Source organism: Pteropus alecto, unplaced genomic scaffold (assembly GCF_000325575.1).
Source record: "Pteropus alecto unplaced genomic scaffold, ASM32557v1 scaffold86, whole genome shotgun sequence".
In the NCBI taxonomy this organism is placed as follows: domain Eukaryota; kingdom Metazoa; phylum Chordata; class Mammalia; order Chiroptera; family Pteropodidae; genus Pteropus; species Pteropus alecto.
The window spans coordinates 11,472,995-11,500,323 of NW_006442109.1; the positions used below are offsets into that span (position 1 = coordinate 11,472,995).

Consider the following 27,329-nt stretch of genomic DNA (forward strand, 5'->3'; position numbering starts at 1 on the left):
TTTTTTAAATCAATACAAAATTTTACTTAACTGAAGCACTATAAAATATTTTTCCATTAAACACAACTTTATGGTTTCGCTTTTATTATTACATCACATAAAATACAGCATAGTGCACACATTGGGTGCATGTCATTTCTAGTATTATACATGAGCAGATCACCAATCTAGTTTGTCAACAAATGATTCAATTAAAATTATTTTTCTATGCAACAATGTATCGCTAATGTGTTTTTTTGAATATTTTATGTAGACAGTATAAGTTACAGTGATACCAATGTAAATCGCAATTGGTAGTAAAATTCAAATACTTATTATTTTAACCACAACATACTTAAATTATCTTTCTAGCTTAAAAATTAGGAATGAAAAAAATTTTAACTTTCAAATGAAGGCCCACTGATGAGGCAGAATCAAGTGAAGGTATGTCACAAATTTTACAAAGAACGGCAATTATGATTTGCTACAACAGAGTAAAAATAAATCAGCTGTGTAAAAAAAGTTTTAAGATAATAAATAGAGTGAATTTCAGCAAATGCATATTAATTTAATAAGGTGTCACCTCTCAACAGTCAAATATTAATCGATGAAAAAGGCGAAAGGATTAAGAAGTACAAACTGGTAATTACAAAATAGTCATGAGGATCTAAAGTACAGCATAGGGAATATAGTCAATAATATTGTAATAACTATGTATAGTGCCAGGTGGGTACTAATCAGGGAAATCACTTTGTAAATTATATAAATGTATAACCACTATGCTGTACATCTGAAACTAATATAAAATAATACTGAACATCAACTGCAATTGAAAAAAATAATGAAATTAGTCACAATCAAGAAAATTGGAATGAAATGTAGAACAAAAAAATTTTAACGATTATTAAAGGAGTTGAGCTTGTACTTTTGGTCAGCTATAAAATGGCTTGAATTATTACCCAAGAAAAAACTATTTTTAGATAGAGAAATGAAAAATTAAATTATTATTTCAGTTAAGTGAATTATGTTTAAAAATTTGAAAAGAATATAAAGAGTATTTTACAAGAAGTGAAAGATCTTTGATTGACCCACCAAGCATTTGTCAGTGAATAAAAGACCTAACAACATTAAAGATCAGTCAATTCAACATTTCAAAAATTGTAAGTACTTTTATTTTTAGCTTTAGATGAGTTTTACAAGACCAGAGATACTGGCCAATTAATATTTTTGATATGTTTTGTCTCAAATGACTTTCAAATTTACAAAGAAATCTTCATCTATTTGCAACCTGAGAAAGAATCGATCTCATATTGTGGATATTTTTTGTTTTACATCTGTCACTTTCAGCTAGATAAGAAAAAGTTTCCTATCAAGACAGACAATGGGCCAACTATGTGAGATCAAAATCTAGATTTACTGGAATTGTTTCCCTTATTATATCTGTTCCACCAAATGATAACATATAGAAAATATCTGTGCTCTGAAGTAGACTGTATTATGGATGCAGTTATTAAAATTGTTCAGTATACATGTGCAAATGCTATGAATCATCATCAGTTTATGGAACTGCTAAAAGAAATAGAAGATAATGAAGTTAATGACCACATCGTCTTTGCCAATGTTCATTACCTCAGTCATGAGTTTTACAAAGATTTACTGTATTGCTAACTCTAATTCAAGATTTTCTTAAAACAAAAGAAACACCAATATTCAGTAGTCAGAGAAAAAACATCACAGTGTAATTTACATTGTTTCACCTACATCACAGTGCACATGAACAAGTTAAATTTAAAGTCCCAAGGAGAGAAAAAGCTTATTTGTGACCTAGCAAGACAGGTACAAGAATTTATGCTAAAATTTAAACTATTCATAATACAAAACAATAATAATTTTATACGTTTTTCAACATGAATAAATATACATAAAATTCCAGTTATATTAACATTAAGTAAGTTGGCTGCGAAATCTATGAGAAGAATCAAAGAATGTTTTGTTGATATGGATAAATTTAGAGTCAATTTTCAGTTAATGCAGTGCCCTTTTGAATTCAATGTTGATAATACTGAGTTGTTACAAGAGTTAGTGGATTTACTTAGATGCAGTTTTGAAACTGATCTTTTTTAACTTCAGAGTCAAATCAATTGTTCGAAAAAATGAGTCAGTTTTGTCAATACAAATGCAAATAGTAAATAAACAGGTTTTTACACTTCATTAGAAAATTTTTAATAAATAGTGTTGGAACCTACATTTTTAACTGCAATTCTTATGACTCTTATGAAATAAAGATCAAGCATTTCTAATGAAAATTTAGCCTCTGAATAGAGCTGTGGTGTAAGTACAAAATACACAATGGATTTTTGAAGGTTTCATATTAATAAAAAATGCAAACTATAATAATTTTATATTGATTACTGGTTGACATAATTATATTTTGGATAATGGGTTAAATAAAATTTACAATTTAAATAAGATATACAATTAAAATTAATCCACCTGTTTCTCTTTGCTTTTTTAATATGACTACTAGAAATTTTTAATTACATATGTGAGTTGTATTATTCCTGCTTGGACTGCACTGCTAGTCTAAAGGGTATCTAAGACACTATCTGCTCTTATCTATAATATGATCCCCTATCATAAAGAAGTAAGAAATATAAAACTTTATTAAACTATAAGAGATCAATTTTATGTTGGCTGGATTTCACCAGCTAAAAAAAAAATTTTTAAGTTCCCACAACTGTCCCTATTTCTCAAGAACCAATTTCAGGTTCTTTTAAAGTCACTAAGAAGGATACTACTTCTAAGATTATAACTTTTGTACCACCTGAATTTACCACACTATTGCAAGTGTCATTTGGTGATGATGATGAAAGGAAAGCACCTACTTCCACAGCTCAAAACATCTATGAGTACCTGGCACATGGTAGAGGATCAATAAATGTTAAGTTCTCTTCCCTTGTGTAACCAAGAGCTGTCGCACAAGCTTCTCTAGCTGCTGCCCCCATTACCCTGTTTTGATTTCTTCTTCCTCACTGGCTCAAAGGTCAAAAGAAAATAAGAAGCAAAAGTAGAAAATACATGAGAATTTAAATGTTGTCTAGTTGCCTTAGTCTTTAGCTGTGCCACCACTTTTAAACTCTAAAATATCCCACTAATAATACTAGCATTAAAAAGTCCCAAGGCAAACAGAAGGATTTAAAGTAAACAAGTTCTAGAAATCTCTTCTTGGTTTACAATTGTGTTGAAACTATTTGGTAAGAACGATGCTTACCTCTAACATCTGAAAAAAAAATTAAGCTAATATTCTCCTTTTCGTTTTTCCTCAGGGCAGGGCAGAAATGATTTCTTCACCAGTTTTGAATAATATACATTTTTTTCTTACCTTTCTCCACTGAAATCTACTTTTCTTTCTATAATCGCCCTCGAACCCATCTTTTTATCTCCCCCATTTTTACTTTCTATTTTATACTTTGGTTATTTCTTTTAGTGTGATATCTTCCTCCCCCAACTCTCTCACATAGTGACTTTCAAATCCACAGATGTCTGTAGCCAAATTAAGCTACAGTATTTGACGGTCCCCACAATGACAGCCTTGGCTATGTTTTCTACTCTCACCTTTCCCTCCCAATTTTTTCTTTCACTTCAGTGTTACTTGCTATATGTTTAGATTTAAGCTTTCATCCCATATACCACCAACTCCCTTATCCTACATCTCAATATTTTCTGTGTACCACCATTCACTTGTTTAATGGCAAAAACATTCCTCACTTGGTCATCCTCATCTGTACTTGCTTTCCTCATTCTCCAAAAATGAAAATATGCAACATGGCTCAATAATTTTCTTGTCCTAAAATTTCATGTGGGTTTACTTCCTTCTAAAATTCTAATTTTAGAAACACTCGTTTCCTTCCTATTTTTGCCCTGCTCTACAAGTATCCCCTCTAATTCTAAAAAGCGAAATGGTAGGCTACGAAAAGAAATCTAATTATTTTCATTAGGCTCCTAATCAAGTTAAAAAGTAAATCATAAAACTGAGCAACACCACCCCCAATATATATATACATGTTTATGTTAATAAATTATATATGAAAGTAAATCTAATTAATGTGTGTATAATATTAAAAAAATTTTAGAAGATGAGCAAGAGTGAAAGTAAACTATTTTAAAACGTTTTGCTATTCATATCTTCATACTATCTAACCTAACAAAGTACAATACAGACATAGGGTAAGGTCTGATGTTAATGATAATAGATATAATTCATACTTTGTATAATCCTTTAAACTTTTTGTCCAACTTATCAGATCTGATTAGTCTGTGGTTTTTACTAGATAGCCAATATTTTTACTTTGTAATGTGCTTAATGGGTTCAGAGTAGGAAAATCTGTCATCTTGCCTTTTTCTTCTTCACTAGTATTTGCATTATTATTGTTATTACCTTAAAGGATTAAAAAAATCTTTTAAAATGTGTATTCACTTCAAGAGGGTTGATTTGGTAAAATTAACTAAATCCATTAGCTAGGCAGAAAAAAACTGCAATACACTGCAAAATGTTAAAAGTGAACAAGGATGAGGACACCACTGATTCAAGACACTCCTGACACACAACCATTTAATCTACAGACCACTGGTAGCAGGTATGCTAAATATTTGCTAAGGCTTATTTTGTTTCAGATAAGAAATTTAAATAAAAGTTCTAATATTTTTTTCCCATTATTTCAAGTGAATTATTTTAGACACCACTGCACTAAAAACTAGGGCCCTTAGCACATAGCAAGTTCTCAATAAATATTTTCTTAATAAAAACAACACATTGCTATTCTGATTTTTTTTTTTTTGGATGCTCACATTAAGTTTGAGGATCATCATGTAAGTTAGACTGTATCAAGTAAAAGTTTTGAAGGTAAAAATTGGGGAGGAAACAGAACTGCCTTATAATACCAAGTTTTCTTCATAAAGGATTTATATCTTTGCTTTGTATCTTTCTTTAACATATGTATTAGTAAATTATATATGCAAGTAAATCTAAATTAATGTGTATAATATAAAAAAGAAAAATTTTAGATGAGCACAAGTAGAAATAAACTATTTTAAAATGTCTTGCTATTCATACCTTTATACTATATAATCTAAGAAAGTACAATACAGTTTCCTTAACATTTATTCCTAGATAGTTTACAGTTTTTTTCATTATGTTGAATGTTTGTTTATTTGTCTGGTCATTTCCATTTTTGACTGATGACTGCTAATGAAAAAAAGCTATTTTTTTTTTTTATATTTATCATATATCACCGTTTAAAATATTCTTATTCTAGCTGTTGTTTTCTACTAAACTCCCTTGAATTTTCAGGGCATTTTATTATGTAATTTGAAAACAAATAATTTTTTCTTCTCTTCCAATATTTATACCAATTATTTCATTTATTTACTATCGTATTTCAATGGCTGGAGCTGCCAAAACAATGTTTAATTACAGTGAGATCAGGTAAATGATAGGAAGTATTTGTCTTGGTTCTGATTTGAACGACACTTGATCTTAGCCAAAAGGCTGAGAAGTGATTCTGATTTGAACGAAAATGGCTTTAGTATTTCATCAATTAATATATGATGCTTGCTTTCTTTTGGAGGGGAAACCATCATGCTTTAATAGTTTCTTATTACTTCAATGTTATTAGCTTTTTTAGAAATCAAAAATAGTTTACTTATAAATTTTTTTGTTTGTTTCTAATAGTACCATAATCTGGGGTTTCCTTTAATAATAAATATGTCAGCAGACTTCAGGTGAAATTAACTCAGTAATTATATAATTTTTCTTTTTGATACATCCTACTGGGTTAGATTATCTTTAAGTTATAATAGCTTATAATTTAATTAGTGAAACTACCTTATTTTCTTTTGGAGTTTCTATCACATTTTTATCTTAAGGTTTTAAATGTTTTATAAGAACATGTACAATAGACTAGTGATTACCAGAGGGGTAGAAGGTAGATGAGATAAAAGGGGTCAAATATGCGGTGACAGAAAGAAATCTAACTATGGGCAGTGAACATACAATGCAAAATACATATGACTTAATGTTGAATTGTACACTTGAAACTTATTGGATTGTGTTAACCAATGTCACCATAATAAAAAAAAAAAATAAAAGTTTTATAACATTAATATTCTCAAGGTTAAATTTTAATAGATTGAGGCTGTATTGTCTAATATAATAGCTACCAGCCATATGTGGCAATTTAACTTATATTAATTAAAACAAAACATTCCTGAAGTCCAACTAGCCACTTTTAATTGCTCAAGTGGCACAGATGTCACACCCAAAACAGAAAAATCTCTTTCTTGGCTTTAAAATTCTAAGGTTTTTTTCCATTCCTGTTAGTAGCACTATTGAAGCTACCCGTCATAAGGTTCCACATCATATTATTAAAGAACTAATATTCCTAAACCAAACCATTCTCCACCCATCTGAAACACGAAGCAATCATCATACAAATGAACTTCATTTTTTATGCAACAGTAAATAAAAAAGTCCTTTAATCTACTGGCTACAAGGCATTCTTTACACAGTGTCATGTATAATACTACCCCCCTCCCCAAAAAAAGAAACTTTTATGCAAAAAGTACCCTCGAGAAGGGGGCAATGGCAGATCCATCATTAAGTTTTAAATTCCTTTTCATTCCCTTGAATAATATTTTGATATCTAGCGGCAAATCTGACCTCTGGTTTTATTCTAAATGACAGGTATAATACAGGTGGAAAAAAAACAAGTTAATATTCTAGTAATTTCATCTACTTCAAATCAAGAAATTAAGATCCAAAAGAACTCTTTTTGAAAGCAAACTTATTTTTAGATTTGCCTTCATTAAATTCTGATGTAGTGCCATCGAATAAGCCAATTTTAAAAAACTGGACGAATATCTGCAGAGAAAACCCATATCCTTTGTTAAAAGCAGAGAAGTACCAGCTTTTATTAAGAACGAGCCTTTTTTGTTTTCAGACCACCTCTGTTAAATGGTTTCTTTTTAAACTTCAACACACTGTTTTTAAACAAACAACTCTTCCTGTTCTCTAATCTTTACACCACTGAAAATTTGTTTCCAAATAGTTTATAAGGACAGTTGACAAAAGCTTTTTCCCCTTTTATTTTTAATCTCAACTGCCTTTGAAAATGATTCAGTAACGATTTAAGCCCATAAATGAAAGTTTTATTAGTTTTAATTAAAACCGCTACTATTATAGGTGTTTAAAATCTGAATACAAATCTTTTTTTCTAGACGAATGAACTGATTTACATTTCATAATATTTCTTTGTTTGAAATACTTTAAAACATTTCCCTGCCAAGAAGGAAAAAATCTAGTAATTTAAGTTTTAATATTCCTTTCATACTTTTGCTTTCTCAGAGATTCAGCTATTGTTGATAAGGATCAAAGTTGACAAGACTATGTCAGATGTCAAAAATTATTTGTTTGGTATTTTAAATCTATTAACTCAAAATGTCTATCTACATCAAATCAAATCAAAGTTCCTAATTTTAACCTTTGTTTCTATTTGATACAATAATGTATACCATATACAATTCTATTTGTATTAATGAGGAGAGAAATTGGTGTAGTATGAAAGAAAATATTACTTAACAAACAATGAAATTAAATGCTAGCCCTTGAAAGAAAATCCTGGTAAGATTTTAATTTTTATTGAAATCTTCACTTACCTCCAACAGCTCAGTAAACATGACTTATCTACTAAAGGAGTGGGTTTGTATCAAATCAAAATAATTCCCTTTGGTGTTGCTTTCCCACTTTTAAAATAGTGACCCACTTTATGTCGTTCCGTTTGGTTAATATGTGCTTCTTCCAGATGCCCAGTTTATATCAGAAGTGAAGGAAGCTGCTCTGCAAGACTGTCCCTCTTGGGAGGTAAATGAAATAACTCACATATGCCATGATTTTAGGTCTTCAGGAAAATTGTTCTGTGGCCCAAGATGATCAGAGGGCACAATATCACAGATTTGGTATAACATTCTCCATTTTGGAGAGATAGTTAACATAATTCAATCTTTCTAACATACACTATTCTGTACCAGACAATGAGTACTGTGGAAGATACAAAGATCTGATACATGGTTCCTGGAGTCCTCAAGGATATTTACAAATATCTAATGTGCAGCAGAAAATTACAAGCACCTCAAGAACTACAAGTTTAGGAGAAATTACATCCAGCTACAATTGGATGTAGGAGTAGGGTATAGTTTAGTGATAACTGCATAAAGGATATGCAAACATAGGACAGGGCAGAGACTCTTGGAAAAGAAAGGATAGAAAAACTAAGCCTCAGAGTATGTTTCACTTTGAGCAAAGAGCTTAGAAGAGATGGAAAAGGAGCTTTAACATTAGCTAAAGTCAAAATATTTTGACTACAAGCATAACAATTAAAAACGAAACCAGTTAAACCTAATACACCAATATTTTACCTCTGAAGCAAATTATCTGATCTAACCACAAGAAATTTATGTACAAAGAAAATTTACAAACAGTGAAATTACTAAAGTGCACTGGAAAATAACACATATATACACACCCCATACAGAAAAAAGAAATCTTTTTTTGTTCTGTAATCATAGCGAGGTGTGGGGAAAATTTTAATTTAAACTACAGCTTCATCAGTTTACAACTATCACAGATTCCTTTTAGGCCCCCACTGTAATGCTACAGGGTTAGTCCCTGGCATTTTGTTCTCAAACCCACAACTGAGACAGTAATGACCAGCTGCAGCTCCCTTCCTGCATTTCAGAAGCTCTGGGTGTCTACACACTTGCAGCTCTGTATAGCTTCACACAAAAGACTGGCAATTGGCCAAGAAGCCTCCGCCATGGTGTATATTATTCCCCAAGGTTCAAGATCTGCCATTTAACTCCAATTCAGCCATAAAAATGACATGTACTTTAGCACACTAAAAAATTAAATTCCAATTCTATTTAATAAAGGTGTTCCTCCAAAATGCAATATACAAAGATATTAAAGTATATAATCTATATTTTAAAAGAGACCTGAATGTAATTCCACTACATTAAGATAATTTTAATTCTTAAAATTTCCTAAAAAAAATTACTATTCCCTCATAATCCTCATAATCTTACCAATAGCAAGAAAACCTACCACACACATTTTACTGTATTTCCAAGCCTCTCAATTAAGCATTTCATGCACATTGCTAACTGAAAATCAAGGATAAATGACCAATGTTACCCCAATAAACTTAATTTTTTAAAAAATAAATGGGAAATGGATTAAAAGCTACTGAGCTGTACATTTTAAAACTTTGTGTTACGTGAATTTTATCCCATTAAAGCTATTAGCAAAAAAAAAAAAAGAATAAATGTTTTCAGGTTGACATGACCTATAACAATTATTGAGATAGATACCTCAGGAATGATCTTATTTTCTGCTGTCTAAAGAGAAATACACTGTTACAGAAACATGGTTCTGTCAATTAGGTAACTATATGATTCTAGTATGTAAGTTTCCTAAGGGAAAGGGGGAAAAACTTATGAGAACACTTTAATAGCTTGGCTAATAACTCTCATAGAAAGGAATGTTTTACAAGAGCAAATAACAATAAACTGAGCATTAGCCCTTCTGTGAAAATCTTGAGAATATTTTCATTTTTAATGAAATCTTCATCTACCTCTAGCTTCTCTCTCTTCCAGGTCTGGACATCTTTCACACAAAGAATCACTGAAATAGGAGTGATCTAAATGACTAAACCTTAAGATGTTTTATTCAATAGCCACAATTTAAAATAATGTTAAACATATAAAAATTTAAAAGACTTGGGAAGCCAACTGACCTTTTTTCTTCCTTTTGATGAACACTTTTCACAATACAATTAGCAACTAATCAGCACACAACTTCAGTAGGAAGTATGAATCAAATGTGGTATTTGGACTTTAAATCCCCATCCCTGCCTAGTACTGCCTTCATGTGACAGTGAAGAGCTGTATGGCAAACAAACAAACAAACAAACACTCCAAAGAGATCCTTTAAATGGCTTTTTCTTCCTTCAATGTCAAAAACCTTTTGATTTGCGAGGTTTGTAAACTGATGAAAACAAGTAAAGAATTATAATTTACTAATCAAGGAAAGAAATTTGCTACACACTGAAGTTCAAACTATAAAATACAATGACTTTTTTCTGAGCATAGCAAATGGATACGGATTGTTAAACACCACTGTAACCTAAATAACCTAGATCTAAGTAATCACAAAAATAGATACTTAACTTTATTATCATTTATAATTCAGTGGCCCCCAAACTTTTTGGCACCAGGAACCAGTGTTCTTATGAGAATCTAATGCCTGATGATCTGAAGTGGAGCTGAGAAGGTGATGCTAGAGCTGGGGAGCGGCCGCAAATACAGATGAAGCTTCACTTGCTTGCCGCTCACCTCTGCTGTGTGGCCCAGTTCCTACCAAGTCATGTACCAGTACTGGTCCGCGGCCCAAGGGTTGGGGACCCCGATTTATATGAAACAGACATGTTATCTTACAAAAAGAGAATAAGGCCTCCAATCTCTTTCTAAAGGATGTGATATTTTTTAAAAAAATACCTACACTTGAAATTCTTGACATTTACAGAAGAGAATGGAATTGTGTTGGGAGACGGAGAATGTCAAAATAACTTTTTAAACAAAGAAGTTAAAAATTTAAGATGATGTAACAATGTTAACTTGTGCAGCAGGAACATAGGTTTTGTTTTTTGGTTTTTTTTTTTTGAACATGCATTTTTATCATGTTATTCTTCAATTAAAAACAAGAAAATTAAGGAATTATAATGAACAACAATAAAGAAATAGATACTTTTCATTTTCCTGAAGCTTACTGGAATGAATAAGAACAGGAGGTGAGAAAGAAGATGAGGCCTAGAAGTTGAAAAGAACAATGCAAAATAAAATCTGAATGAATAGGGCAGGTATTCCTGATAGCTCCAGTCCCCTGTGAATCCTAACAGAACTAAAAAGAGGTAATGGCAGTAGCAACTGAATTAGAGATTGGTGGGGAAAAGGAGCAAGAGAAATGAGAAAACACTTGTCCACTCATAGTAAGAAATATTATTTCCAGAAAAATATTAATACTTACCAGTATGTACTGTAGCTACTACAATCCATACACACTGTATGCTGAGCTTTATCTTGTTTTTCTGATTTCTTATGGTTGGTTAAGGGTACTTGTGCATCTTCATAATGTTTTTTTGCATGGCCATTCACATACCTTACAAAAACCAAACGAAAAATTTTTTTAATCTAAATATTGCTTTGGAAGTTAAAATAGTAGATGATGATAAAATTAGATGGTAATCAAATCAAAATGAGAAAAAAATTCTTTCTTATAAGTGCATTCAATCATTTAGTGATTTATTAAGCTTTGTGCTTAAAATATGTTTTGCAATCAAATACGACTGTCAACTTTTAATTACAGTATATACAAGACTAGGGCCAGGAAAGGAATTATCTATGCAAATCAGTTTCAATACTACTGACATTATCACTTATCAACTCCTTTAGAGATGCTTTTGCTATAGCTATTTTCTTTTTTTTTAAGCCTTTCTCAGAATGCCAACTCCCAACTTAGGTTATTATCAAAGACAACCTTTGTAAACTAAATTACTCAACCACTTCCCACAGGGCTGTAGGCTCTGCTTGGGTTGCTGCTTAATATAAAATGTGAGAGCCAGATATGGAAACAGAATAATCTTCCACCTCTTTTGCATCAATATGGCTTCAGATCTTTTATTCACACGCTTGAATAATCAGCTCCACTCATACGGAAACACATTTGTTTAGAAACAATCCAAACAAAACACAAATCATCTTAAGCTTATATAAACTGTTATTTCTCCACATGCACAGAGATCATCAAAGGTTGACTATATGTATGAGAATTTTATAACACTTTCCAACTCAGATTTAGTAAATCATTGTTATGGAAAGCAAAATGAAATTGAAATAAGGGTTCGTATGCACAAGGTGTGCACCCAAATTCATCTACACTTTCGCCTACTATACAATGCTGTAACTGACCACTACTGTGAAGACCCTTATAAAACAAAACCTCCCAGTGCCTAAAAAGCAGTCAATTTGTAGAAGGCAAGACCTAACTGAGAACTCAGAACAGTCAAAACCAATGTTGGTTAAAGGGTACCAAAATAAACATGCTCAGAGAGTTAAGGTGATATTTTTGTCGTGAGGCATCTTTATTGTGCCAGGAGCAACACTTACCTTGGGGAAAGAAAGACAGCTGTGGTAAGTTTGGGAGAATCAACTTCAAGCCCAGTCTCCCTATCCCAGGAATTTGGAAGCAACAGAGGTACTATTAACCTCAACTCAGAATTTGATCACCTTTCCCATTTTTTCACTGAAGTAAACATAATCAACATTTGTGACTATATGGTCTTCTGTCCACAAAAGTGGACTAAAATGAATTTTAAAACAAAATAATGATTAAAAGTATAAACTTAAAACTAGACTGTCTCGGTTCAAAAGTAAGCTTTGTCACATGCTAGCCATGTGAGCTTGGGTGAGTCACTTAACCTTGTGCTTATGTTTTCTCATTTGTAAAATGGATATTACAGTACTCATATTTCATGAATTGCTAGGTGATTAAATTAAGTAATCCATGGCTTAGAATGCAATCATGAATAAATGAATACTAGCAATTATTTTATTTGTATTTTTTTATATGCTTAACTACTATTTATTCAGAATCCAAACATAATTGCTTAGAAAGTGGTCATATTAAGCATATACTTTAAGAAGACAGCACATTGCAGGTCAAGAAACATCCAATATTTAATTTAAAAGGTAAATTCCAAGTTACAATATAGTTTAATATCTAATGAGCTCAACTTCCTATGCCATGAAAAGCAATAATAGCAGTATTTATAATGAGAAGTACCTTTGGAATTAAAGAAAAAGCAATACTGAACAATAACAATAAAGGCACTGCTACTTTCAAAAAGGATTATTTGTACATACTACACAGTTTATTTAGCCACCACACTGCAGTTTCCAAATACAGTAGATGTTTTAAGTAAGAAATGATAAAGTAAGCAGTGTATTACTGCAGATATTAAGATTAGCAATATTTTGGCAATATTCAAATACATCAGTCAGAAGTTAACAGTGATGTATAAACTGGCTAACATAAAGATAAATATTTTCCTCATCTAATTTTAGATTTTAACTTGACAATCTGGTCTAAAAAGGACAAATATCAATACATATGTCACACATTTCTAACAATCACAAAAATTTGAAAAATAACAAGTTGAATGGTAATCATGAAGACCAATAGAATATACAACTCAAATATACTACTGATAAACTATGTTTCCTAGTTGAAAGAATATTCAAGACTTCCTTGAAGATAAGTGATATAAAATTACTATAAAATCAGAATCTTTGGCAATCAGGGATTATATAATAAAAGAAAATTATTATGTAATCACAAAATCAGCTATGTAAAATATAGATCCAAATGCAAGCTACTCTCATCTGTTTAATCTACTTAATCATATTTCTCTGAAACTATGTCCAATTTCTAAATTTATGAGTGCTTGCAATTGGAAACAGACTACCTGCAGAGACTAGAAAATTTTCCATTTATTTTTCTAAAACCTGCTTAGAGAATTGTTTGTTGCTTGCTATTAAGAACATTAATCTCTCCAATTTGAGAGTTTGTCAGGTCTTTTTGTTGGCACATGACCTTCAAGATTTAGGTTGTAGAGCACTATGAGACAACTGGAGAACAGAACTATATAAATTTTATTGCATTATAATTCTCACCTCTCAAAATCTAGGAGAGGAATCTGTCTCTTCAAGTGCAGAATTTAAGTGCTTCTACTTTTCTTCTTTTTTAAAAAAATGTTATCTGTACAAAGTATTTTCAGGTTCCCCAAATCCTAGAGATTTCAAAACCACAACAGCCAAAATTAAGATATGCAGTTAACATTTTCCAAGGGTACTCTTAAGTGTACATGGAAAAAAAATACTCAATTGCAGGGCTCAATATGTGAAAAATCAAAAATTAACTGAACAAAAATGTTCTTGTCATGCAATGAGGGTTTGAAAACAATGGTGAAACAGTCCTGATAAATGATATAGATTTTAGCCTGTGACTTAGTATGATTTCTCATCTCCTTGCTGCTAAGCTTTTAACTCTGAAGCAAATTCAAAGTGGATTTTCTCAGCTAAAAGAGCAATAAATACAAATGTGCTACTGCCAGGCTAAAAGAACACAAAAGTTGATATTTATTTCAGTTTGTGTTAAAAGAGTTACTAAAGTTTCTAAGTAACATCATTTTGAAGCCAAGAACTGGGGAGAAAATGCTCTAGCTTGAACTGGGATGGGGTTGGGGGTAGAGTGGGAAGTTAAGTCTCTGGAAAGCAAATGTCTTCATGGAACAATACAACTTTGGGTACATCTGAGTAATTATGAACTTTACAGTGACAGCATTTCAAGGGAATTCCTTTGTCTGTAAATATTTTAGTGTTTTGTTTTATCTTCGGAAGAATGATGTGATATCTAGGATATGAATCAAAAGTCAGTAAAGGTGGAGATGGGGTAGGTAAGAAGTGAAACAAGACTGGCTGGCTATGTGTTGATGATTGTTGAAACTGGGTTATGAAAATATGGAATTCAATTATACTATCTCTCTACTTTTGTATATGCTTAATTAAATTTACCCTAATAAAAGGTTTAAAAAACAACCATAAGGTAAACTTTTATTTAAAGATTTCAAAGTTCCCTTATTTCATCTTTTTGATTACTAAATTTAAATTATCTTGATCATCAAATGAAGTCAATTCTGAGTGTCAATATAAAGGATTTCCCCCCGCCCCATATTTCCTTCAGTTGTATCAGTGAAAGGGGAGGGAAATCTTATAGAGAATTACATACTATGATTAAGCTATGATGCTAAATAATTCCAAATCAATATACCTTTGACACAAAGCTTAAGGGCAAATTAAAAAAATCAAGTAGTGAGTAATAAGTATGTCACCTACCTTCCACAGTGGACACTTGAACAAGTCAAACAGACCCAGGGGCTTTTGTTGGACCTGCACACTAACAAAAAGAAAAATACACAATATACCAATTGTATCACATTGTTTTCAAATTTCTCCCCTAATCTGTAATATCATATCCTGTGATTAAGTTATAAATTCCATGGCAGCTTAGATGTACTGAAATCACGAATCCCTGCTTCGTAAATACATTTACTGGCTGCCTAATTAAAGTTACACTGAAAAGAATTTAAACGCACGTTCCACAACAGCTGCTCATTTTAATTGTTGACTCAACTCAAAATAGTTTAATTAAAAGTTAAACCCATATTCACTTTTTTCCTTTATTGCTTATTCTTTTTACCACAGTCTCCAACAAGTTAATGACAGTCTATTTTCTCATTAAAAACTTTTTTTTTTAAAGTCTAATATCACATGTCTTTGCTGTTCAGATCATATACTATTATAAAGGACAACTTTTTCAGTTTATTTCATGAGAGGCATAATCTAAGAATACAACTAGATAAGCCCAGTTCTTCCCAAATTACTGTCACAGTTACATAAAATATAATTCTAAATAAGACAACCGCATGTAATTCTTGCTAAGAGTGTAATCAGAACATTATTTTAGTTTATTATGGGATGAGGCAGGCAAAAAGGGCTATAAACACTTTTAAAATATTAATTACAATTTTGCTTGCCGTCTACTCACTCTATTTTTTTAAAAAGCCCAATAAATATAACAATGATTTTCAAAAGGTAAGGGATATAAAAATCACTTGGAAAGCTTTTCAAAACACATATGTTCTACTCAAGCAGAGACACCTACGCTGGGGTGGGGACAGAAGGACAAAGAACATGTGTATTTTGAGAAAAGCAGCTTCCCAGATGACTCCCTAATAATACAACTCCTTGAGAACCACTAGTCAGCCTCCTAGGGGCATAGGAGGGGCACCACAGAACAACCACACACTCAGAATTACGGTAAATTCACTGTCTGGCACATAACATGTGCTCAATAAACATCTGTTGAAAGAAAGTTTAAATTCTTGGTTTAAGATACTAAGCTCTTCAAAAATCTGGTTCCTATTGTATTGCTCTTGCCTTATACATCACAACAGGGCTTTCTCACTGTTAAGAAAAATTAAACATAACTGGGAATAAGGTGAATCAAGAACTGTAAACCCTTTCAATGCATAATGAAACATTTTTAATAAGTCCTCCAAAAGATATTTTATTACAGTACCATTGTTTGATCTGCTATTATTTACCATTGATTAGGACCCAAATTCTATGAAGTTAAGGTAAATTTGTAGATTTTCATTTGGCAGAGATCATTTCTGTCCAGCAGACTCCAAAGGTTATGGTTTTACTATCCTATAGGACGTTAACCAATTTTGTATCTAGTTTAGCAATTTATTTCAATGTTCTTTCTTCAATGTCTACATATACTCAATTCTTCGAATGCTCCTGGAAACAGTTTTATCATGCTGCTGGTTTCCTAATAATGACTTAAATAAATCTACAACATATGTTCATTCTGTATTTGTCTGAGAGGGGAGGAAGGGGCTAAGAAGAATAAAAGCACAGTGATATACCAAGGGACTCTGCCTTTCTGGCCAGCACAGGGCTCTATTTTTGAATATAAAAACTTTGAGTAGTAAAATCCCCTTCCAGTTAGCCAACAGCCCTTTCTTAAGAGAATTCACACATTTACATTAATTGCCACTGCCATCCTGAAGGCATCTGAGTTTCTGACTCAGTTGGGTCCAATTTTGTTATATGTTTATGTAAGCTGCATGACAGAAAGGCTAAGAAGAATATCTGCCAAACTGCTAACAACAATTATTTTAGGCAGCTACATGAGAAGATTATTTTGTGAGGGAGATTGTTGGCTTTTTATTTGTACGCCGCTGTGGTATTTCATTTATATCAACAAGAATACAATGTTTTTATAGTTTAAAAAGAAAGTCCTAAAAAACATTTAAAAAAATTTAGATAACAGCTTACATAAAACAAGTATTCATTATTTGAGATATAATTTGGAAGACTGAAAAACTACAAATCTTATCGTTTGTTCCTCTGGCAAATCTCTTTTTCTCTTTGTAAATATTAAGAAACACTGGAAAAATATAAAAACAACAACAATGACAACAGCAACAACGAACCTGATGTTTAGTATTATCCTGAAATAAATAATTACAATAGTAAGGCCCAAGTTTTTAACTATTTAGAGTTGTTGTTGTTTTTTTAATTATAAAGATATTTTTCCCTCTTTTAAATGAGGAAAAGAAAATCTGGAGCAAAATTACTATTACTTCTGTGTATTTCTTACCAAGTGTTTTTTTTTCTAACCCTATAGTTGTAAATATATACACAATACATACAATTTTGTGATCTAATTGTTCCACCATAAGTACACTGAATATTTTTTTCTTGTTATTGAATTTAGAACAGTGTATTCTATATCTAGTCTTATACTATATTTCAATTACCTCGTAGAGTTTTGTTAATTTTTTAATTTCTCGATTTCAAATTTTAAAAAAGGTAACCTAAGGCAACAGGGAAGAGGAATGTAGAGTATGTGTGGGGTTTATTTTGGGGTGATGAAAATGTCTTAGAATTAGATAGAGGTAGTAGTTGTAGATGTACTAAGTACCACTGAATTATTCACTTTTAAATGGCTAATTTTATGTTATGTGAATTGCGTCTCAGTAAAATAAATAAGTAGATAAATAAATAAATGGGCACTTAAGACAGGGATGAGGAGAGATAAAAGGAACTAAAGTACTGACTTTCAAAAACATTGAAAACAAGTGACTGTGCCTTTTAACGAATCTCAAAAGAAAGACCACATTCTGAGTCAAGAAACCTGATTTCTTCTGTCATGAATATTTACAATAAGTGAAGACTTAATGTATGATAGGACAGTTGGTCTTGGCTATTTAAATGACAGTAATCTGAGGACTTAATACTTTCACACTAGAAAAACATATGAAGGCTAGGAAGCTATAGAGAGTAGAGTATGATGGGGCATTCTAAAGCCATTTATTGCACTGCTTTGGAGAATATTCATTTTGTCTATATACACACCTTATCTAAATTAGGAACCTTTAATGTAACCAAGACAATTATAAAATGGAATGAAAAAAAGACTGGCTTTAAACTAATTCTCAATTATTAAGAACATGTCATAGTATAAATAAGAGTACTACAAATAATCTCAAAATCATTTATTTTAATCACCTTAAAAGGAAATATTATAAAAAGGCAGTCTCAATTTATAGACAGGTGAGTTCAAAGTTTATCTGCAGGATAAACCCATTTCCATGGGAACAGCATTAGAACTCTTCAGGCTCTTCTATAATGCTACATGAGCCATAATATAACTGAAATTTTTAAGAAATATATAATAAAATCATAATCAATAAAATATTTAAGCTATGGATATACTATCCATTTAGTAAAACAAAAATATTAAACTAAAGGATTTTTAATTTTTTTTTAAACTTATATGTTAGTTCTTGAGAAAAAGAACAGTATAGATAGAAACTTGTAGAAATTCAAAAAGAAAAATCTGAGAATTTATAAGGACTCTTTTTATTACACCTAATTATACTTCAAGGTGATGTCAAGACAAGGAAGCCATGCAGTGTATTTCTCACACTGGTACACTTAGCCACAGCAAGGTCACTGGATCTCATTAATGGAGTCTTGTCTTCTTTTACTCAGATTATAAAATTTCCTCAAAGTTAATCTCTCCTTCTGCAGTCTCTCCTGTTTGCTTAGATTCTTCCAGCCCACCATCTTTTCTCAGTCCCTGGACACTTCAGCTCGAAGGCTAGTACTAACTAGGCTCCTTCCACCACTTTCCTTCAGCTATGGCCTCAAAATCTTCCTCTGGTCCAGTTCTCAACTCAGCCACAAGCTCTGGGAGTTGGCAGCAGGGCCCACTTGGAGAGAATGAAGAATCTTGATCCTCTCCTGAGCAAGCGCCATTCTTCCTTATCTATAAAATGGGCCAGATTAATAGTATGCACCTCACTGGATTGGAGAGGATTAAATGAAGTAATATTCATAAAGCTGAAGTTGTGCTTGGCAGTAGTATGCTAGGTAAATATTAACTAGATAAAAATGAATTTGCTTTTTAAAAAACATTATGGGTCGCTAAAACTTTTAGAGTGTTGAAGGTAGACGCTGTAACACATGCTGGCAGGGAAGAAGGGTAGAGGAACCCAGGCCTCTAAAACCTGCTCAACACTCATGTCTTCTTCCTAAAGTGCCCAAAAGCTTTAATTCTCCTGGAAACCAGGAGGTGAGAACTGACGGGGCACAGAGGCAGAGGGAAGGCATCTGAGTGATCTACAGACCAAAGTGGTTTTCCTCCCTACTGGTCCTGGGAAAGGGAATCATAGTCTGCTCCTTTATCAAGAGATAAAGGGCAGAAAACTAGAGAGTTCTGCACTTACAGGGGTCTACTTGGCCACAAATGTTTTCAGGTTGTATTCAGGAGACAAGGAGTTCATAAGACAAAATGCCATCTACACCGAATATAATGTTCTTTCCACACATAACCACCAATCTTCAATATCCTCAGCATTCTCTGCATAGAACCTAATAATTCAGAGCACTTTTGATATTCAAGGCCTATCAACAATCCTCCTAGAATTCTAAAATATCTTTATAAAACATCATGCACTAGCATTTACGATACAATTTAGTCACTTGTCTCTTCCCACAAAATAGTTCAACAACATAGCACTGACAGACAAGTCATTTATAGCTCATCCATTATTCAATAGTTGCTTCAACAGGTAGAGAGGCTCATTATATTCTTAAGAATTCAAAGGTAAGGATCCAATGACCAGGATTCTAGTCCTGGCTCTTCCATTACTAGCTATAGAACTGAGAATATCACTACTATACTGGGTCTATTTCTCGCTATAAAATGAAGACTAGGTATGAGCATGTCCCCTCAAATTATAAAATTATTCAAAGAACATAAAGCAAAAAGTAGGTAAAACAATCGTGCCATCTCCCCTACAGATAAAATCTTTCCAGCTCCTCTTTACACCTAATTTTCTTAGAGGGCTTAACAAAAGGATTAATTGCTAATGTAGTATAATTTTCTAAACCAATTGTTTTCAGCTTTTCGTTTCTGCCTCCCACCACTCCTGAGAGGCAAACACGTTCCCACCACATTGCCCATCTGTAATAGTAGCTCGCTGTAACAGTGGGGGTGGGAAATGTGTGGAATCACTGTTCGAAACAATCATAGACAAACATGCTGCTACGACACTAAAACTCAGAATCCCCAACGCACACAGAATATTTAAAGTTCAACACTCTAAAAGTATTAGCGACCCATAATGTTTTTTAAAAAGCAAATCAGTTTTATCTAGTTAATATTTACCTAGTACATACTACTGACAAGCACAACTTCGACTTTATGAATATTACGTCATTTAATCCTCTCCAATCCAGTGAGGTGCATACTATTAATTTGGCCTATTTTATAGATAAGAAAACTGAGGCACAGAGAAGTTACATAACTTGCTAACTTAGTGACAGAACTGAAATTCTAACTCATATAGTGTTGGAAGGCATGGACTGCTGCAAAGGAGTAAGTCCAGAAGGCTGTCATTTTAGTTTTTAAAAGATTCCATTCTATGTGTTTCTGTGTATATATCACATATCTGTACAAAAATTTTTTTACAGTCTGAAAGTGTATATAGTAACTGTTAACACTATGTAAAAGGAATGGGATGGAGGATTAGAGGCATATGGACTAACTTTCAACTATACTGTTTAAATTTTTTCAGAAAGCATTACTTTGAATAAAAATAAATTTTAAATGCCTTAAATTTAAAGACAGTGGTACTATAAAGTTGTCCTAATACGCTTGTTCTAAATTATTAAGCATAAGTGGTAAGTTAAAACAAAATCCAAGATTACAACTCTGTGGGTTTGAAAACTCTGATCAATGAAAACAAAATTTTTGCAGCTGTTATTCAAAACACACACATACACTCCATAAAATTATCAATAGCAAAAGTGTTATTCTTCTTGAAACTGGCAGATAGGGCAATATTACCATAAAAATTCTATAAATATTTCAGTACATATAAATAGAAATATATTCTAGGACTAACCCAGCTTACCCTCCAACTGATATATTTATAGATGTTTAAGAGCAAGGTATATAATCTTTATACCATAAATGCTCTTTGAACCGTATGTTCACAAGCCTATTCTATGCTAAAAGTTCTGAAGTCTCTCCTATCTTCAACTTAAATCCTCTGAAAGTACTGGTGGAAGGAGCACTTTGCCAGTCTGGGTGCAGCCATAATCACTGTCTATTGCCCCGACCCCTCCCCTAACCTCTGCTCATACTGGGAGTGGGCACTGGGTTCCCAGGGAACAGGGAAACAGGAGAATTCTTTTAAAAGGCAACAGAAGGTGTTCAGGGCCAAAGGAGTTAGCCAATGCAGAGTTTGGGAGACTAAGCAGAGACCTAAACAACATAGAAGGAGGAGATCAAGCATGAGCACCAAATTCAAAGTGGTCAGAAGTAGAAGTTGGGACTCAAGGCCAAGATCATGGAAGCAAGAATTCAGGGCCAAGGCAAGGAAGACAATTATGAAGCAAAGCTTATCTTGGTTGCCTTTCCACTTTGCCCCATGAGAATCTTTTCCACCCTCTTTCCTCCCTCTTCTGGCAGCTCTCTCTTGCCTCAGTCCCATTATTATCCAAGGCTAGCAGTCAATCTCTCCTGTCACAGTTCAGTATTTCCTATAACCATTCTTTCTGTTGAACGGCCCGCCAATAGGTTAAAGACGGCTACAAATTCTTTGACACTCTTACTATTGAGAGGCAGGTCTATGTTCTCATTCCTTGAATCTGGGAGGCTCTGTAACTACCCTGACCAACTGTTTATGCCAGAAGTGACTGCGTCAATTTACAGGTCTAGGCCTTAAGAAACTGATAGCTTCCTTTAACAACTGCTTAGAATGCTAGTTCTTGAGGAAGCCAGCCACTGCGTAAAAAGTCTGATCACCCTTCCAGCAACACACTGAGAGAAGCGCAAACCACATGGAGAGACCTTGGAGAATATTATACCATTTAGGGGAGAGGGGAATTGATGAAGAAAGAGAGACAAAGACCAGGGAGCACAGAGGCTCCAGACATGTGAGTTATGAAGCTGTCTTGGAAGAGGATGCTCCAGCCCCAGGTCCTCCAGCTGATGCAACACCAGCCAAATTCTTTCTGAATTCCTGACCCACGAAATGATAAGCAAAAGAAAATGGTTGTGTTAAGCCACTAAGATGTAAGATAGTTTGTTGTGCACAACAGATAACCAGACTACCACCTGTGGAAGGAGGGGTATAGTGATATAGCATCAATCACTCACTGCTGCCAAACAATTCACTGGAATGATTGACACTGAGTGGGAATCTTCAAGAGGTTCTAACCCAAAGGAATCAAAGCTATTCAAAGACTAAACTATTCTCTCTGCAGAAGAGGTAGTAAGAGCAAAGGCATGGCAGTCTACCGTCAACTAAGCTGCCATCATCCTTTGGACTGACTCCCTCTGTATCCAATCAATAATTTAATAACTCAAATCTAGATGTGCTATCACTACCTTAAGACTACCTAATTATTTCTTGAGCACGACATCACTTTTAGTATTGCCCTATATTATAAAAACAACCTTCAAAACCTCAAAAACACTATTCCCACGGCAACCCCAAATTCTGGATAAAATCCTGGAACTTGCAGGAATTCCTTTTTTCTTCATAAAAAGCTACAAAGCCTTATCCTTCTTTTCTTTTGCCTTTCTGGGTTATGCTTTTTAACATACATTCTGGGAAACCTCAGATTTTATTGAAGGTTGAATTTGAAAAACTGACTGAATAATTATGAGTTGAGAACATCCTACTCTATCTCTGTTTCCGATTCTATCTTTACCCTAAGAGTTCTGACATATTCCTCAGGCAGCTTGAATTGATTCCCATCACACCCAGCAAACAAATGTCCGATCCCAGGCCTTTATAGCTGAGATCAAGAGTCCACATCCTAACTAGTATCCCAAGATTTTTGAGGACGCACTCACACTTTTCTCTTAAAGTTCTCAGGAAATTGTTGCACGAAGGCCCAGAAGGAAGAGGTAGGCAAGGAGCACAGTAACCAGAACTCTGCTCCACATTATTTTGGTTGATCTAGGCAGAGGGCCTTGATCACCTGCCCCTTCCCTTTAACTCTGCCAAAAGAACTCCTTTCATCTTTAATACAAAAATATACCAAACTGAATACGTTACCTCTCATAGGAATGTAACTATTACTCTACAAACGCAAACATGTTAGAGGTCATGTGATATAATGAAGCCAGTGTGGACTTCAGAACCAACAGTCTTAGTATACCTTCTAACTGACCTCAAGGAGCTGGTTTAAGAGCCTCCCTCCTCATTTGTAAAACAGGACAAATGCTACCACTACTCAAATGGTAAGATAAGGATTTCATGAGACAAACAATATAAAATACACAGCAAAGGGCCTAACAGAAAGCACCCAGTAACTGTCAGTTCCCTTCCCCTGAAAATATTTTTTTTTTAAATGCAATGTCTATTAGGGGTTAATTCTGGTGGCTGGTATTATATACAATGCAGGTAACATATGTCCACATATACCATTACCACTAAGTTTCAGAATTTTTTCCCTTTAGTTTATGCTCATTAAAAGAAACTGCAGCTGATAATTCCTTTTCACAGAAAAATTCCAATTATGTCATATTAAAGTCAGCAAAAATCCCCAGAAACTCTTCCTACATCTGACATAAAATTAAATTCAAAACATCAAATGAATTAATAAAATACTCAATTTTAATAAGCTTATTTCAAAATTGATAAAACTACTATAACCACCTTAATGTTAAAATCATTAAATTTTATATATCTAATGTAAAATACATACCTTAGGAAGCACATGCATTCTAGAAGCACATTTTGAGAGATGTACAAAGAGGTTTAGACACATTTAAGTACAGAAGCAACTTAAGTGTTAAACCATGCTGAAATATATCAAACTCAGAGGTATTCAGAACAGATTAAATTGTGGTTCACCAATTTAACTAATCAAAATATACCTTGGGTATTCCAATATCCAATACAATGGGGTTACAAGACATTTAAAAATATTTTTTAATTTCTAACTTTTGTTTGAAGAAGTAAATAGGAATGATTTCAAATTATACCAGATTTAAGATACAGTGATCAGTTTATTTTTAGGGACCAACAGATTTAAATGTCTACTCTAAATAATTCAATTCTTTTTGCACCTTATTACCTGGTTCTCTTTAAGGGGCAATACTTTCGGCTCTTAGAGACTGATTTTGGGATTGTGTTCTAGCCTAATTTACCAACCTTATCCATGTCAGGACATGCACAGAAAATGATAATATCTGTATGGCACATGTACATAAGCTGAAGAGGCTTCACAGGGCCAGAACTGACCTGCTTAGAGGCTCCAACCACCCTTAGGCTGGTTGTCATTATCTCAACACATACGTAATCCATTCATGGCCCCTCTGATGGGAAGCTATCCTCACCAAACTTTTATGTGGTTATCTACAATGCAGGAGGGAGGTCTCCTTTCTACTCCAATGCCCACTTGTTGAAACAAAAGACTGGAAGTCATCAATCACCTGACAAGGCCAGCAGCATTATCTGTGAATCCCAGATGACATTCCTTTGAGTATCCTCAGTTTATAATATCCACTAACGCTGAGACTTATCAGAGAAAATGGATACCCAAATCCTATTTCTAGCCTATGTATAACTAACTGTCTTGTTCTACCATCATTCTATAACCCGAGGGAGCAGCCAGTCAACAATATGACATGAGGGACCCTAACATGAATTAAATTAAAAGTAAGAGATAGCTAGGTCTGAGTACTCAGGTGGTAAAAAAGCATTGGTGAGTATGTACAAGCAACAATCAACTGCTTAAAATGAACCTGGACCCAGCGCATATGATTAGCTACTATTGACTAAAAATGTTTCCATAGCCACTTTTAGCTCTCTGATTTCAAGGTTTCCCCAGACAGAAAAAAAAAAATAAAGTATTTCATTTCAACAGCCTTGAATACACTTAAGATCACAGTAAATGGGAAGATAAAAGGCAGACAAATATCTTGAAGTATTATTTAAAAATTACTTACGTATTACTGTTTACACAATTAAAGTTAAAACTTTCCATCTTCTTTGAAGAGTCCCAATAATACAAAAATATATTCGTACAAGGCTATTAGTTACAGCATTATTTGTAACCACAAACTACTGGAAACAACCTAAATGCCCAAACATAGGTGAAAGGTTGAATTCACTGTGACACATCCACAAATGTAGTACTATGAACTACTAAAAATAATAAGGAAAATTTCTACAAACATGAAGTGATATCCAGGATATACTGCTAAATGAAAGTATCGAAGTCCAAAATTGTGTATTTAATTTGCTACTTTTTATGAGAGAAAATAAGACTCATGTGTCTGCTTTTTCTTTTTCTTTTTCTTTTTCTTTTTTTTTTACAAAAGGAAACACAGGAAGGATAAATCAGATTAGTTATCTACAGAAGGTGGGTAGGAATGAGTGGAAGGATCACATAGTAACATTTCTAGGTATTGTTTTAGTTTTTGGAACCATGCTCATGTTTTATATACTCAAAAAAATTAAAATCAACAAGGATGAGGTGAAAAAATCCAAAATGGAAATCAAACACAAATGAACCTTACTGACGTTAAATAAATAAGTGTACTGAGAGAGAGAAACTAACCCAAATAACTTTTGAACATAACATTTTACATTTTGTCAGTATAAAATAAGAACTATAAACAAATATTAACTATAGTTATAAGAGGTTTTCTTTGGTACGCATTCGCAGTTCTGGAACTATTTCCTCTGATTATGGCATTGAGCAAATGAGTACATATGTTTAGAATAATGGGAACCAGATTCTCATCAGAGAAGGGCTTTACACTTAAGAAAAGGGGCAAGACTAAACCTGTGGTGTTGAATTGGAATTATAGGCATCAACGTGAACTACTGGTTTTATATACACAGACACACACACAAACAGATATATACATGTCTATTTGTATTTACATTTCTTAGCTGTTATCTGCTAAGAGATCTGAGTTTATAAACATTATTCCTGACTAAAGAGAATGCGGGCTATAGCAAGGCTGAGACAGGCTGAGTATAAGATGAGCCTGGAGTATCTTGGTGTGCCAGAAAGAAAGGACTCAAAGAACAATAGGGATATGTCAAAATTACAGCTTAAGGGGGTTCCCATTAGCCAAATCTGAGACAATTTGAGCCTAAAAATAGGTAACAAAATATCACAGAATAAAATTAAAATCTATGAGTCCATACTAACAAAATAAATGAATAAACAAGTGGGGAAGAAAGGAAAGTTTTTCTTTATATATACCAATAATGTATTTAGAAAAAAATACGAGTTAGCAGATCAACATCTTGCAACCATCCTAATAATAATTAATTGAGTCAAGAATCATCAATGGATGCTAAATGTGGGTGAAAGTTTGGAGAGGAACAGGGGTGTGTGTGTGTGTGTGTACATATGTATATAAAAGTGTAAAGCATCTCCCTCAAATTACTTATTAATAACAAATAAAAACAGTAACTTTACAATGGAAAGTTACTTGCAAATATTACCTTAATAAAGTGATCAAAGTTAACATCACTAAAAATGAAACAAACCAACATCATATATCTCTTGATAGGATGCCCTGAGAATACATATTACTTCTGTAGTGTTCCTACCAAAAAAAATGCATAACCTGAATATAATTATTTGGAAATATCAAGAAAACTCAAATTGAGGTACATTCTATAAAATAATTAGCCTGTATTCTTCAAAAATACCAAGATACGAAAGACAACGAAAGGCTAAGGAACTGTTCCAGATTAAAAGCAACTGAAGATTTATGACAACAAAATGAAATGTATGATCCTGGATTAGATCCAGGGGAGATTGAAGATGGGACAGAAAAGTGAAATGGCTATAAAGGACATTATATAAAAAATATTATTGGGACAACTGGAGAAATTTGAATATGGAATATGCTCTAGATAATACTAATGGATCAGTATTAAATGTTCTGATTTTGACCAATATCCTGTGCTTATTGAAAAGAAAATCCTTGTCCTTGGGGAAAAAAGTATTTATGGATAAAGAAGCATTATGTCTGCAAATTACTCGGGGGGGGG

General features: G+C 33.1%; 1 protein-coding gene across 2 annotated transcripts in view; it reads right to left on the minus strand.

Moving 5' to 3' along the window:
- USP3 (ubiquitin specific peptidase 3) overlaps positions 1 to 27,329 on the minus strand; it is an 82,097-nt gene that overhangs the window by 41,896 nt on the left and 12,872 nt on the right. Inside the window, exons 1-3 of one of the 2 annotated variants that reach the window (XM_015596058.2) lie at positions 15,043 to 15,081; positions 13,822 to 13,937; positions 11,117 to 11,248 (exon numbers count right to left, since the gene is read on the minus strand). In XM_015596058.2, the coding sequence (XP_015451544.1) occupies positions 11,117 to 11,145 (29 nt within the window). In that variant the 5' untranslated portion in view covers positions 11,146 to 11,248; positions 13,822 to 13,937; positions 15,043 to 15,081. Of the gene's footprint in view, positions 1 to 11,116; positions 11,249 to 13,821; positions 13,938 to 15,042; positions 15,104 to 27,329 lie in introns of those variants that run through there. The other variant, XM_006920278.3, reaches the window with a different exon arrangement.